Genomic DNA, 15,899 nt, shown 5'->3' on the forward strand with positions numbered 1-15,899 from the left:
TGTTCTTTTGGGTGATGATGTACCTGTGGTTTTGACCTTTGTTGGTCATGTTATCTCAAATAGTGCCTTTTGTTGATGGAGGACGTGTTAATGGATTATCTGTGCTTTTTGCCCCTACTAGCCTGATTGTTTCGGCTGCTGGCGACATTGTTTTAGCTGTTGGTGTTAATGATTTGGGCCTGGAACGAGGACCTATTATGGTTCTGGGTCCCTCTATTGTCGGGGATGCTGATGTCCCATTGCCTTTTGCTTGTGTTGGGGAAGTTGTGACACCTTTACCTATGAAATGCATTAATATATAGCTAATGTTGAGGGAGTTGATGGTTCTTTGAAAATTAATAATTATTTTATTAATCTTAGTGCTAGCCCTTCTAGTGCTGATGCCGTGGAATCAGGTGATACTTCAGTTTTTTTGGTTATGAAACTTTGGCTGAGGTGGGTAATACTTTAGTTGTGTTGCCCCTTGGAGATGTTGATTCAGATCTATTTTCGATTGTGAATGGCTCGAAGGGAAATGAGGAGTTTGTTGAGGTTCCTATTTATGTTATATCGAATGCAAAATTAAAAGACCATCTGGCCTAGTCATTGAATAATTCTATTTTGGATCAATCTGATTGGTTGTATTTGGATGAGCCCCTTCCTACGTCTTGTGGGGGGAGGGTGATGATTTTGGTGATCATGTCAATGATGATATGTATAATTTTATGGTAGGGTATGTAGCTGATCAAGCAGTACTCAATGATGGTGGCAAGAGATGGAAAAGTAAAACTAAGAAGAAATAATTTTTGGTTTAACTTTTTCTTGTTGCTGTGGGCTCTTTTGGCATTTTTGGATGATGATGAGGCGGTTCCCTACTTGTCATCTTGGTGGTAAGGGATCTTTGGCAACCTTGGTGGTATGTTCTTCTGGTTGGTGTTTGCTTGAGTGGGTTGTTGATTGTTGTTGTGTTTTTTAGTGGTTATCACCAATGGATGGTCTGAACATGGTTGTGGGTTGATTGCAGGGAGCTTCGCCATCCTCTGAGTCCATTGGGTGTTCTTCTGCTCTTGCCTCTTTGATTGTCTTTTTGTTGAGTTTACTTACATTATCTATTTTCTGATATTTTTTGGATTCAGCACTCTTTGGGTCCTTGTTGTATTATCCTTTTCTCTTTTGGAATAAAAGTGCTTTCTTTCAAAAAAAATGATTGGGAAATAAATATTATATGAAGAATAGATCCAACCTCAATGGAAGCTCCTTGGTCAAAATGTTGTGATATGGAGAACAAAAGTGAAGCAAATGAAGAAATTGATGGAAATTCTTCCTCAAACTAAATTTTTTAAAGAAAAGTCCTTAGAAAATTTTTAGTAAACTTTTGATTAATATTAATGAAAATATTAAAATATTGGCCATAAAAATAATATTTTTTATATAATTAATGAAAAATTAAATTATCATAAAAAATAAATAAACACAATGAATATGTAATTCTTATGTTATGATTTAAAATATATATATAAAGAGATCTTAAATAGGCTTAAATTAAATACAAAAGGTTCTTCACGACATTTTTGGCTGCATTAGATGAAACAAATTAAATCGTTTTTTAATTTCGAAAATAATAGTCAGCCTTCCCAAGCGTATTGCCGAAAACAAATTAAATCATTTATTAATTCAGAATTAGCATCCTTTGATTGAAAGAAAAAAAAATCAAATTAATTGTCTTTTATATATCATTTGCCGCACGTATCGTACGATTGATATGGATATATAAATATTATGTCATCGAAAAGGAGAAATTATTGTGTACACAATACGAACGCAGAGTAAAGTTCGGATGCTGCGTATTTACTGTTTATTTTACTACGTATTTTTTTAAACATAAGTTTTTCGTGGCAAATAAATAGCAAATAAATAATACTCACTAAATACACAATAAATATGTAAAAAAAATAATACTCATTAAATACACAATAAATACGCAAAAAAATACGTAGAAAAAAACTATGTATAAAAAATACGCGGTTAAATAAGCAATAAATACGCAGCTAGCATCCGAATCTTACTCTGCGTTCAGATTGCTTAGACAATAAAAATTTGGTCCAATTTTTGAACGACCTCTGTTGCACGCATACGTAGGGTTGAAGCAGGCCATTTCATACTTATAATTAGAGAGAGAATGTTTTATTAGTCACGTCACGTTGCTTGTATTTTCCTTTGAACTTAATTAGAATATGATATAAAATAAACACATTTCTCATTTTCTTCCTTTGTTCTATTAAGTGGATCTATAAATATTTCATTTCTGCACAACAATCACCACCAACAAAGCAACAAAGTAGCAAAGGAAAAATAAAAGTGAGAACAACATTCATATACACACACATACCTACATATTTAGAGAGATATGACACGTTCTTCATACTATTTTACAATATTGATGTTCATTCTCTCTGCTGCCACACACCTTCCAAATCTAGTATGGTGCAGCAGCGGTGGATTTTCCGTAGAGCTAATCCATCGCGACTCCCCCAAGTCGCCACTACATGACCCAAATTCTACGCCTTCATCCCGCATCCGTGCTGCTGCTGAGCGCTCTCGTTCTCATGCCATCTACTTTTGCGATGCTATTCGCAAAGCCCGATTATCTTCCTCTGCACTCCCCATGGATGATGCTAACAACTTCTACTCGGACATCACCCCAAACACCTACGAGTACCTCATGAGCTTCTACCTTGGCACTCTGGCCAACAAGATTCTCGCCATCGCCGACACAGGAAGTGATCTCATATGGGTCCAATGTGTCCCCTGCAAAGAATGCTACCCTCAGAGTGCCCCTCTTTTCGATCTGCAATCTTCCTCTAGTTATAAAACAATCGCTTGCAATACTGATTCTTGCTCGATACTACCACAAAGCAGTTGCGGCTCCTCCTCCCAGTGCAACTATCAATATGGCTATGGTGATAAGTCAATCGTCGAAGGCATTCTCTCCACAGAAACAATAGGCTTTGACTCTACAGGCGGTCGTCAAGTACAAATCCCCACAACCCTCTTCGGGTGCACCCATCAAAGCAATGGCACATTTGACAAGAATGATGCTGGACTTGTTGGCCTTGGTGGAGGAAAGCTCTCTCTCATCCGCCAGCTCGGCTCTACCATTGGCAACAAGTTTTCATATTGCTTACCCTCATCAACCCAAACCTCTGCAACTAGTCAGCTCAACTTTGGCTCCAATGCAGTTGTCTCTAGCTCCAACGCTGTTACCACACCCTTGATCTCTGGTTCCCCAGACACTTTCTACTTCCTTAACCTTGAGCATATTAGTGTTGCGGGCAAGATCGTCTCTGTTGGGAAGCCCATGCAAGCAAAGGGGTCAGCTCAAGGAAATATCATCATAGACTCAGGCACAACTCTCACACTCATTGATGATAATACACTGCAAGCCCTTGAGAGTAATGTTAAGAGTAGCATCAGCCTTCCCCAGGTCAAAGATCCAAATGATGTCTTCAACCTTTGCTTTGATGTATCAAGGACTGGTGCTTCAACGCAGTTTCCAGAGATCACCTTCCAGTTTTCTGGTGGTGCATCAGTGGCTTTGCATCAGCCTAATGCTTTTGTGGAGGCATCAGCCTAATGCTTTTGTGGAGGCTGGGCAAAATATTTTGTGTCTTGCCATAATCTCTAGTGGCTCCATCGCCGATTCTATCAACATATTTGGCAATATCGCACAACAGAATTTCCATATTGGCTATGACCTCGCCTCCATGCAGCTAACTTTTGCACCAACCAACTGCGCCTAAATATAGATTGAATATCTTGTATGAATTAGTGTACTAGCCATATATGGTTCCATCGTCTTTTTCTATCTTAATTTTACCTACTTTGTATGTTGCTCCCTCTTACATTATCTTCTCTTTAATTTACAGGGAATTATATGTTTGCTTCACTGCTATCCACTGAATCCAGCAATAGTTTAATTAATTCACTTATACATGATTTCCTTTTTTTTTTCACTCCATAGAAATCGTTAATGCTTTAATGATCTGTCATCTATGTTAATCTCTCTAATAGAGAATAGTGTTTCACTATTTCAATCTATATGCATTCCTTTTGAATTCAAAGCTTACAAATTATAAGTACCTACATCTAAAATAGATAAAAGTGGGCGTTGGTGGCTAATTGAAGCTATAAATTTAACTCTTTTAATCAAAAACTTTTACTTATTTTAATAGTTGATATAAATTACGCACCATCTTGTGTAATCTTTTCTTAATCTATGAAAAAATATGCAAGGAGATTAACACGTCAAGTTGCTTGTATTTTCCTTTGAACTTAATTAGGAAATGATATAAAATAAAAACATTGGTCATTTCCTTCCTTTGTTCTGTTAAGTGGATCTATAAATATTTGATTTCTGCACAACAATTATCACCAACAAAGCAACAAAGCAGCAATGGAGAAAAAAAAAGTAAGAAGAACATTCGTATACGCACATCTACATACATATTTAGAGGGATATGACTCGTTCTTCATACTGTTTTGCAATCTTTCTATTCATTCTCTCTGTTGTCATACATCTTCCAAGTCTAGTATGGTGTACTAGCGGTGGCTTTTCCGTAGAGCTGATCCATCGCGACTCCCCCAAGTCGCCGTTGCATGACCCAAATTCCACGCCTTCCTCCCGCATTCGTGCGGCTGCTCAGCGCTCACGTTCTCGTGCCATCTACTTTCGAGATGCTATCCGCAAAGCCCATCTATCTTCCTCTGCAATCCCCATGGACGATGCAAGTAACTTCTATTCGGAGATCACCCCAAACACCTTTGAGTACCTCATGAGCTTCTACCTTGGCACAAGATCCTCGCCATCGCAGACACAGGCAGTGATCTCATATGGGTCCAATGTGCCCCCCTGCAAAGACTGCTACCCTCAGAGTGCCCCTCTTTTCGACCCGCAATCTTCCTCTAGCTATAAAACAATCCCTTGCAATACTGATTCTTGCTCGATACTTCCACAAAGCAGTTGTGACTCCTCCTCCCAGTGCTACTATCAATATGGTTATGGTGATAAGTCAATTGTCGAAGGCATTCTTTCTACAGAAACAATAGGCTTTGACTCTACGAGTGGTCGTCCAGTACAAATCCCCACAACCCTCTTCGGTTGCACCCATCAAAGCAATGGCACATTTGACAAGAATGATGCTGGACTTGTTGGCCTTGGTGGAGGAAAGCTCTCTCTCATCCGCCAGCTTGGCTCTACCATTGGCAACAAGTTTTCCTATTGCATGCCCTCATCAACCCAAACCTCTGCAAATAGTCAGCTCAACTTTGGCTCCAATGCAGTTGTCTCTAGCTCCAACGCAGTTACCACACCCTTGATCTCAGGTTCCCCAGACACATTCTACTTCCTTAACCTTGAGCATATTAGTGTCGCTGGCAAGACTGTCACCGTTGGGAAGCCCATCCAAGCAAAGGGGTCAGCTCAAGGCAACATCATCATAGACTCAGGCACAACTCTCACACTTATTGATGATAATACACTACAATCTGGGGAGAGCGACGTGAAAAGTAGTATCAACCTTCCCCAGGTCAAAGATCCAAATGGTGTCTTCAACCTTTGCTTTGATGTCTCTGGGACTGGTGCTTCAGCTCAATTTCCAGAGATCACCTTTGAATTTTCTGGTGGTGCATCAGTAGTCTTGCAACAACCCAATGCATTTGTGGAGGCCGAGCAGAATATTTTATGCCTTGCCATGATTTCTAGTGGCACCATAGCCGACTCTATCAACATATTTGGTAATATTGCACAACAAAACTTTCATATCGGCTATGACCTTGCCACCATGCAACTAACCTTCGCACCAACCAATTGCGCCACAACATAGATTGAATATCTTGTATGAATTGTTGAACTATCCATATATGATTCTATCATCTCATTCTATGTTAATTTTATGTACTTTGTATGTTACTCGCTCTTACGTTATCATGTCCCTTTAATTTAGAGGAAATCATATACTTGCTTCATTCGTATCCATTAAATCCATCCAGAGTTTTTTTAATTCAGTTGTACACTTCATTCCATCTGCTTTTATCTCACTCCTTGGAACTCCTTATATCTGAGCATACAAATTATAAGTACTGCCATCCAACATAGGCAAAAGTGGATGTCTTATGGTGGATAATTGAAGCGAAAGGCGAAAGCTTTAACTTTTTTAATCATATAATTCTATTTATTTATTTTAATATTTGAAATATTAATAGTTATATAAGTGCATGTAGATCTTTTAATTTTTCTAAAATGAAAAAAAAATGTTCATTTTATAAAGAGAAACTATATGTCAATATTTATTAATTTTAGCATATTAAAATCTTGTTCATGTTTTAACCTAAAATATGCTCCTAAATTTAATTAAATAATCTACTCACAAACAAATAACATGCGCAAGACTTAGGCTTCTTTTGGGACGGCATTTTTACTGTTTCTTAAAACAGCTTTCTAACACAAAAATTAAAATTTTTGTACAAAAAAGTCGCTTTAAATCCCAAATGAAGCCTTAAATTGAAAACATGTACCAACAGACCAAGATGTTCGGTTTTTGGGAGACCTTTACAAACCGATCAGGCAACGGCTACTAGATCTAGGCCATCGGTTGCTAGGATTCTCGTATAAATTGATATAACTAAAAAACACCGAAAAGAAGTTTGGCTAGGTTCTGAAAATCAGGGTTATTTGCAAAGAGTCGAATTTGAAAAGGTCCCGGATTATTGTAATCATTGTAGAATTCATGGTCACTCTTTCCCTGAATGCTTTATTGCTTATCCTCTGTTAAAAAATAAACAAATTGTTTCGAACAATCAGCTGTTAGAATCAGAGAGTGGGGAAAAGGATTCTGCTCTCAATCAATTAGAGAATGTCAGTGAACCTATAGCGATGGATGTGGAGGATCCTCAGGTGGAGGAAGTCTTGATAGGAAAGGATGATATTATGCCTAGTGAGCATTTTAATAATGCTCAAATCGATCCTACTAATCTCCCTTTGGAGGTGGTTTCTGGTGCTGTGAGGGAACCCAATTTTATTCAGATAGACTCGTGGGCTGAGGACGAGTGTGTTGGAAGGGAGAATATGGTGGAAAATTTTGATCATGTGGGCACCCTTGCGGTGTCTCTAGAGGAAGAGTTGGAACGGTGTCAGTCGAAGGAAAATTTTATAGGGGACAGTCATAATGTGCCTGAGAAGGACAGGGAGATTGGCAACAAAGTTAAAGGGCAATATCATGAGCCTAACTCTATCATTAATAGGGAGGAAGATGTGGAAGAAGGGGAGGTTGTTGTGGCGGCTAACATACTAGCTTCTTCCGATGGGGATTATCAACCAAAGGTGCCTAAGTCCACGCCTGATTCTAATGTTGGCCAAAAAAATGTGAATAACGGTTTTACTATAGTCACTTCTAAAAAAAAGAATAAAAACATTAAAACCATTCTGGCTTCTGCTCCTAGAGTTGTTAGATCTCCTAATTTATCTAAGAAATTTTCTAATGTTTAGTACCTTTATTTGGAATATTAGGGAGGTGGGTGGTTCTTTCTCTAGGGATAGAGTGAGGAATCTGTGTAGGATTCATAATATTTCTTTGTTGATTTTAATTGAACCTCTTATTGCTGCTAATAAACTAGATGTTACTCGTAAGTTTCTTGGTTTTAATAGGGCTTTTGGCAACTGTACTAATAAAATTTGAATTTTTTAGTATAGTAATATGAAAATTGACATCATTCAAGATAATACCCAATCGATTCACACTCTTATTGAGTATCAAAATCTTATTTGTTATGGTTCCTTTATTTATGCTGCTTGTAACTGTCAAGATAGGTTCCCTCATTGGGATAATTTGAGGACTTTTGCGGAGGCGATTGACAAACCGTGGTTCATTGGTGTTGATTTTAACATTATTGCCAATTCGACGGAGAGAATTGGTGGTCGTCTCCCAAATTCTCTTTCTATGGAGGATTTCAATAACATGATATTAGATTGTAATTTGCATGATATTGATTTTTCTAGGAATGCTTTTACTTGGAATAGAGGTACTATGTGGCAAAGATTAGATAGAATTTTTTTTAATGATGAATGGCTTAATAAATTTCCCTTATCGTATATTGAGCATCTTACTAAAACCTTGTCTGACCATTCTCCTCTGCTCCTGAATATCAATTTATCTAGTGTTAATAGGCATGTTAATTTTTGGTTCCATAATATGTGGTTAATGCACAATGATTTTCTCAACGTTGTGGAGTCTAATTGGCCTTCCCCTGTGTATCCCAATGATAACATTGTTGGGATGAATAGGCTTTGTATGAAACTCAAGAGGCTTAAACAAATGCTTAGATGGTGGAATAAGTTGGTTTTTACAAATAGTTTTATTAATATTACTGAAGCTGAAAATGAGATAAATGTCTTGGAGATGAATTATATTAATGACCATTCTAATGAGAATCTTTCTAAGCTTAATGAGGCCAAAATGGGTCTTTTTAAGTTACAAGAGAAGGAAGAGATGTACTGGAAGCAAAAAAGCGGCTTCTAAATTTTTATCTGAAGGTGACAGAAACACTAAATTCTTTCATTCACTTGCCAATCATAAAAAGGTTTCTTATCACATTCATAAAATTAGTCAACCAAATGGTCTAGTTTTGAATACTCCTGATTTGATTTATGCCTCTGGTGTGGAGTATTTTTTCTAAAAACTTTAACAAGGATTTCAGATCTCAGCTTAATATTGACACTTCTCTTATTCCTCGTCTTATTGATGATAATGATAACATGTTGTTTACTGCTTTACCTACTGAACAAGAAACTTGGGATGCCATTAGTAAGATGAATTCTGATTTGGCTGCTGGTGTTGATGGTTTCTCTACTAAAGTTTTTCAAAAGACTTGGCCTATTATCAAAAAATGATTTAATGGAAGCTGTTATTAATTTTTTTTAAGGATAATCCTTACCCTAAGTATTTTTCTAATACTTCTATAGTTCTATTGGTTTAATTCCTAAAAAAGATGCTATTAACTATTAGGATGATTTTAGGCTTATCAGTTTTTACTCTTTTTTTAATAAATTAATTGCTAAAATTATTATGGGGAGATTGTCTTTAATGTTGCATAAAATTATATCTCCTGGGCAAACTGGTTTTGTTAAAGGTCGTGCTATCTTTGATAATATTCTATTGGCTCAAGAGCTTATCCATGATATTCACAAACCTATTTCAGGAGGTAATATGGTTATTAAGATTGATATCACCAAAGCTTATGATAATCTTAATTGGGAAATTCATGTACACTATTCTGGATCTTTTTGGTTTCAATGAGATTTTTATTAATTTGGTGAAGAATAGTATTAATAACTGTTTTTTTTTTTTTTTCTGGAATCATTAATGGGAGCTTTCATGGTTTCTTTTCTTCTTCGCATAGTGTGAGACCCCTGCCCTCTTTATCATTGCTATGGAGTATCTTTCTAGAGCTTTGGAGAATCTGTATATGCTTCACCCTGCTATTAATTATGCTACTTATGGGGGTTTTCCTATCTCTCACCTTAGTTTTGCTGATGATTTCATTATCTTTATGAATGGCTCAATTAAAATGCTTAAAATGCTTTTTAAATGTTTGGAGCATTTTCAACGTCTAAGTGGTTTAAAGATTAACAATAGTAAGAGTGACTTCATTACTAGTAAGTTGATAAGTTCCCAACGTATTGCTAGAATTCATGATAATTTTGGCATCACTCATTTAACTTTTCCTATCACTTATCTGGGTACTCCTTTTTACAAAGGTAAGAGAAAGTCCAATCTTTTTTATGGTATCACTTTAATGATGGGGAAAAAGCTTAATAATTGGGCTTTTAACTTTCTTTCCTATGGTGGTAGGCTTGTTTTAATTAAAAGTGTGCTTTCTGCTTTGCCTATTTATCTCTTTCACACTTTAAATCCTACTATTTCTGTGTGCAATAAGTTTGAAAAGATGTTGAACAAATTTTTTTGGGGCTCTAGAAATGGTAAAGGTGCTATTCATTGGGCATCTTGGAAGAAGTGTTGCGGTTCCTTGAAGGAAGGGGGTTTGGGTTGTAAAAATTTGGCGGATATGAGTAAAACTTTTACTTATAAACTTTGGTTTAACTTTAGATCTAATAAGAGTTTATGGGCGAAGTTTTTACATAGTAAGTATTGTGGGTTCAACCATCCCACGAGCCCGAAATAGGGTGACTCCTCCATTTGGAAAAGGCTTTGTAACATCAAGGGGGAGATGGATGAATTCATTCAATGGGGTATTGGCAATAATGATGTGTTTTTTTTTTTTTTTTTTTTTTTTTTAATGATGTTTTTTTTTTTTTTTTTTGGCAAGATCAATGGTTGGGCAATTATTCTATCGACAAATTGCTTAACACTAGATCTATTTCTACTTTATTAGTTAAAAATTTATTTTGCAATGGGGTGTGGAATATTGATTTGTTGAAGGAGATTATTCTTGATTTTATCATTAATATCATTATTAAAACTTCTTTACAAAGTGATAAAGAGGACTGCATTCTTTTTACCAAGTCTCATAATAGTCAATTTGCTTTGAAGGAAGCGTGGTATACTTTTAAAGAGAATAGACCTCATAACCCTTTTTTTCTGTTATTTGGCATAATTCCATTTCCAATTCTTTTGCTATTCTTACTTGGAGAGTAATTTATAATTATATATCTGTTGATATAAATCTCAAGAAAAAAGGCTTTCATATTGTTTCTAAGTGCTATTGTTGCCAGCATGTGGAAACTCTTAACCATGTATTGGTCAATGGGCCAATTGCAGTTAGAGTTTGGATTCGTTTTGAAGATCTTTTTAATTTCAATTTCAATCACAATTTCAAGAGTATTATTGACATTTTTAAGTGTTGGTTTGTTAATTCCAAAGGCCATATTAGGAATAGTCTTATCACAATCATTATTTGGTACCTTTGGAAGGGTAGAAATGACATTAAGCATGATGGGACCAAGATGAATGCCACTTGTATCATCCTCTCTATTTGTAATAAAATTAGAATGTTTTATGTGGCTAATATCATTAAACCTAAGAATTTCAAAGGCTGTTATAAAGTGGCTACTCATTTTGGCATCTATAACATCCCTTCTTATAAAGATAGAAAGGATATAGGATTATTACTTGGCTCAAACCGGATCCTGATTGGATCAAGCTTAACATTGATGGTTCTTACAATGGGAAGGTGGCTAGGTGTGGTTGTATTCTGAGGAATCACTATGGCAAGGTGATCAAATGCTTTGTTGGTCCTGTTTCTGGTAATATTGCTTTTATTGCTGAGTTACATGGTCTCATTCATGGGATTAATATCTGTCTTAAGTTAGGTTTTAACAAGGTGTGGATTGAGGTTGACGCTATGCTCATTTTACACTATCTTAATAGTCCTTATTTGTTTAATACTGAGAACTTTTATCTTATTAGGCAGCTGAAGCATGATCTTTCCAGCATTAATTATAAGATCTCTCACATTTTCCGTGAGGGTAATGGGTACGCTGATGCTTTGGCCAAAATGGGCTGCACTTATCCTGGTTTACTTGAGTTCAATGATAATGATATTCCTGTTGTTGTTAAAGGTTTGGTTAACCTGGATCGTGGGGGTTTACCATATATTAGACAACATTAAGTGGTGTTTTTCTGGTATTTCTTTTCTATGCTTTTTATGGTTATTACTTTATGGGTTTGCTGGGCGGTTGATATGGCTGATTCATGGATTGCCCTGATCCTCCCTTTTTTCCTTAACTTGAGGCAGAATTGTTCTGTGTGTGTCCAAGGGAGTTTATGGGAGTCTTTTATGGTCTCTGTTATGGTTGTTGGGAATGAGGATGGGTTTTTCTGGTTTAGGTGGTTGTTGCTTATTATGCACGTCATTACTTGTAATTGCCAGCTCAGGTCGACTTGCAGAGGGATCCGTGAGATTTCTGTCTTTTTTCGTTCCAGTCTTATTAATGGGACTTATAAGAAAGGCATGATCATTGTCGTCTGGTTCATCATGTGTTGTAGTTCTCGTTATTATCATTGGCATGACAAGTTTAATATTACTTGGCCTTTTTGGAGGTTCTCTTTTTTGCAGGTTTGGAGTGCGTTCTCTGGATCTCCTCATCCTGATTGGAAGCAGTGGAGGCTAAAAGCTCAGAGATTTTGGAGGTTTGTTTTTGAGTTTTGCATGAGCTCTATGCTTATTGCTCTTATTTCTCAACTCCTTTTTTGGGTGCTGATATCTTACAGCCCTAACATGTTACTATGTTATTTTGTAATTGTTAGTATTAGGAACCACCAGCTTTTAGTTTTTTTTATTTATTTTTGTGTAGCACTTATGAGCATTAGCAAGCTGGAGGTTCCTATTAAGGACCTTGTAACCATTTTTTGATATTAACGCGTAGGCCCCTCTGTGGATTTTATCACAAAAAAAAAGTACCAACAGACCAAGATGATCTGTATTTCTAAGATTTTATCATTCAGTTATTACAGGCTGCATTATTAATCTCTTTTTACATCTCACTCCAATTAAAAAAAAACAAGTTATTTGTTACTAAGTTCTTTGTAATTCCTGTTGTGTGCTATCCTACAGCCTTTTGGGCATAAGCACCTTGTGTTGCTGGTGTCTGCTTTAGCTAATTAAACTTCCTCTGGGACAGTTTTAGACTACTGTTTTTTTCCTTCTTTCAAGAGATTTGTACTAAAAAACAGCTTTACAAAGCAATAAAAAAGCTGTCACAAACAAAGCTTTATTAAGGTAAACCTATTACCTTGATTTTGGATAATGTGCACACCAACTTACTAATCTCTTTGAAATTAGCCTTGGGGAGAAAGTTCCTGGCCGGTCGTTCTTCTCTTCAATGTATTAGGCACATTTTGCATACCGTGTAATATATTCTAAAATTCTAGATAGCTTCGCTCAACAAAACATATTCCCATAAAATTTTCTTAGATTAAGGCTCGTTTGGGGCAGCTTTCTTATTATTTTCTAGAGCAATTTTCTAGTATAAAAATCTTTAATTCAAAAAAAAATTTGCACAAAAAAAAAATCATTTAAAAAACATTAAGTAAACTATCTCAAACAAATATTTAAGTGTTAATGCTCCTTTTGTGAAGAAAGTAGAGTTAATTGAAATATCTTTAATGTGAATTTGCAAATAGACAATTGATTTTAAATTTTTTTAATGAATCACCTGTAGTTACTATGTGAATCTCTTTCCCACGCTAAATAGCTCATTGATTTGGCAAAGCATAATTTTTCCTTTATGTTTTTTATTTGATAACCGGCCTTCGCACATAGATTCCCCCATTGCTTATCATACAAGACCTTGAATATTCAGAGTCCTTGTAGAGATTGTTCTCCCTCATTGTTGATTAGATATCAGTTGGATTGGCCCTCACGAGAAGGGCTGCTGAAAAATAGTGATTTTGAAATGATACTGAGCTTCTTCTCTCATTCTCATTTGCTTAGGAATAATTTTCAGGCTGGAGGAAAATATGTCAAAGAAGGTTTAGTCATATAAAACGACAGCCTTCCAATGACCCAATTAGGAAAGTAGAGGTATTAGATTTGACTTATGTTAAGAATAGACCTAAAAAGACTTGGTTAGAAAATATTAGAAATTATCTTTCTTTATTAGATTTAAACGAGAATATGACTTTTAACAAAACACAATAAAGAAAAAGGATTCATATAGCCGATCCCACGTAGTGGAACAAAGGCTTGATGTTGTTGTTGTTGTTGAGGAAAATATGCCAAAGAAATTGTTCTCCACCAACAATATTATGATAATAAAAATCATGGAGCTTCTTCATGCTGCTCCTTAGTTCTCATTTCTCATTAACAATTAAGCCATATAGAAAATTTCTTATAGAGATGAGAAACAGTTCATAACTTTTAATTTTGCATGACAAATGCATGGATGTTTTAAATTAGTAACGAGTGCAAACCTTTATAAATAACACAAAACAAAGCATTTTGTCCCTTATGAAGGAAAGAAGCCAAGATATTCTAGAGAGGGCCAACCATAGTTAGTATATCAACCTAATTTATCTGAGAACATATCATTTTTTTTCTTCTAATGTAATTTCAAACTATTTGGACAAATGCAACCTAACACACTAAAATGCATATAAATATGATTGCTCAACTAAGACATTGTTTGTGACGACTTTATTACTGCTTCTTAAAACAACTTTTTAGTACAAAAGTTGAAGAAAGCTTATACTAGAAAGCTGCTTTAAGAAGCAGTAAGAAAGCCGTCCCAAATAAAGTCTAAGAGTATGTTGGGAACAATTAACTCGCTGCTTTGTTTTTTTCAAATAGCAATTACAATTTTGCTTGGCAACTAAATTACTTTTTTCAAAAAAATTTCATAATCAACTTTATAAAAAGTTATGGCTATATATCCCGAACAAGTCCTAAGTTTGCATTTGCATTTTATGATAATTAATAGTATTGGATAAACAACACTCCATCTCTTGCTTTCTCTTTGAACCTCACCTTACTCTTCTTTCTTAGCTTAAGATATCCAATCCCCAGCTTGTACGTAAGTCTTCATCTTCCAGCTGGTTTTCTTTCTCGGCTTGCATTCTGTTTGCTTTATTTGCCTTACCCGAATGACAAAGAAGAAACTTCTTCTACATAGATAAAACTGCCACCTTTTATCTCTTCTTCTTCCTTCCATTGCCTGTGTTCTCTTCTGGTGGGTTCTTCTTCCGCTTTGATTCTGTTTTTCGAGCTTTCTTCCTGGATTTCTTTCAAGGAAAGTGCTTTGAATTTTCATTTTTTTCTTATGTATTCGGCTTCTTAATTTTGCATATTATATGCAATTTATTTAAAGTCATGGAATGCAAAAGCATTTTACTTCATATTTGATTTCAATATAAATAAAACAACAACAACAAGCCTTAGTCCCAATACGTGGGGTTGGCTAATCTTTTTTCTTCGTTGTGACATATTAAAAGTCAAATTCTTGTTTATATCTAATAAAGAAAGATCATTTCTAATATTTTTAACTAAGTCTTTTTAGGTCTATCTCTACCTTTTTTAATATAAGTCAAATCTAATATCTCTACGTACTTTCCTAACCGGGTCATCAGAATGTCATCATTTTATGTGACTAGATCATCTAAGAAGACTCTCTCTTATCTTATCTTCCTAGCAATTTCAAAATAAATAATAATTAATTAAAATCATTTAAAAAATGTGAGCAAAAGTGTAATTTTATTAATATATTTTTGTTTATTACTATAAAAAAGAGAAAAAAAAATAGATCAAAATATCTAATCAAGATTTAATTGTTATGGATCTCAAAATATATACTTTATATTTTTTATATAATAAATATAATATATGAATAATCATTTAAATTTATATTAATTTTTGTGATTCATCTAACCAATAATTTGATCATAATATTCAAAGATAATTTATTTTCCACTAAATTTCTCAGAAATCAAATGACTTCATTTTAATTACTTTATCATTTTTTTTTCCATTTCTTTTCATTTGATTTTTTTCAATTCCTCAAACTAAAATGAGCCTTAGCTACTAATTGTTCGGCTATTCAAAACCCTTTAGTATTGCTTATGCCAACTCAAGCTTAGCTCAATAATGACTCGTGAACCTATTTAAATGAGCTAAATATGAGTCACACATCTTCATATTTTTTTTATTTATTAACCGACTCTTTTAAAAGAAAGATAGTAGCATAAAATACACATATAAATATAAGAATGAGAGATTTATTTACATATCATTGAATATTTATCAGATTTTAATTACAAAATAATGAAAAAATAACTTAAAGGTCCTCTCATCTTATTTATTCTACAAGAAAATGAGTTCTCATGCAATCAAATCATTAAGAGTTAAATAAATTA

At 34.9% G+C, this 15,899-nt stretch overlaps 2 protein-coding genes across 2 annotated transcripts; both read left to right on the forward strand.

The window, feature by feature from the left end:
• Window positions 1-2,419: 2,419 nt before the first annotated feature.
• On the forward strand, window positions 2,420-3,613 carry LOC110100495 (aspartic proteinase CDR1-like). The gene has a single exon (XM_020828023.2). The coding sequence runs from the start codon at window positions 2,420-2,422 to the stop codon at window positions 3,611-3,613; it is 1,194 nt and encodes a 397-aa protein (XP_020683682.2).
• Window positions 3,614-4,496: 883 nt separating this feature from the next.
• LOC110100496 (aspartic proteinase CDR1-like) lies at window positions 4,497-5,861 on the forward strand. Its single transcript, XM_020828024.1, has one exon. It carries the CDS (start codon window positions 4,497-4,499, stop codon window positions 5,859-5,861), a length of 1,365 nt encoding a protein of 454 aa, XP_020683683.1.
• The last annotated feature ends 10,038 nt before the right edge of the window (window positions 5,862-15,899 follow it).

The sequence above is a fragment of the Dendrobium catenatum genome, unplaced genomic scaffold, assembly GCF_001605985.2.
Source record: "Dendrobium catenatum unplaced genomic scaffold, ASM160598v2 fragScaff_scaffold_353, whole genome shotgun sequence".
In the NCBI taxonomy this organism is placed as follows: domain Eukaryota; kingdom Viridiplantae; phylum Streptophyta; class Magnoliopsida; order Asparagales; family Orchidaceae; genus Dendrobium; species Dendrobium catenatum.

What these genes read in the sequence shown, in the direction of transcription:
- LOC110100495 (XM_020828023.2), top strand. Translation starts at nt 2,420, where the DNA reads ATGTTCATTCTCTCTGCTGCCACACACCTTCCAAATCTAGTATGGTGC.
- LOC110100496 (XM_020828024.1), top strand. Translation starts at nt 4,497, where the DNA reads ATGACTCGTTCTTCATACTGTTTTGCAATCTTTCTATTCATTCTCTCT.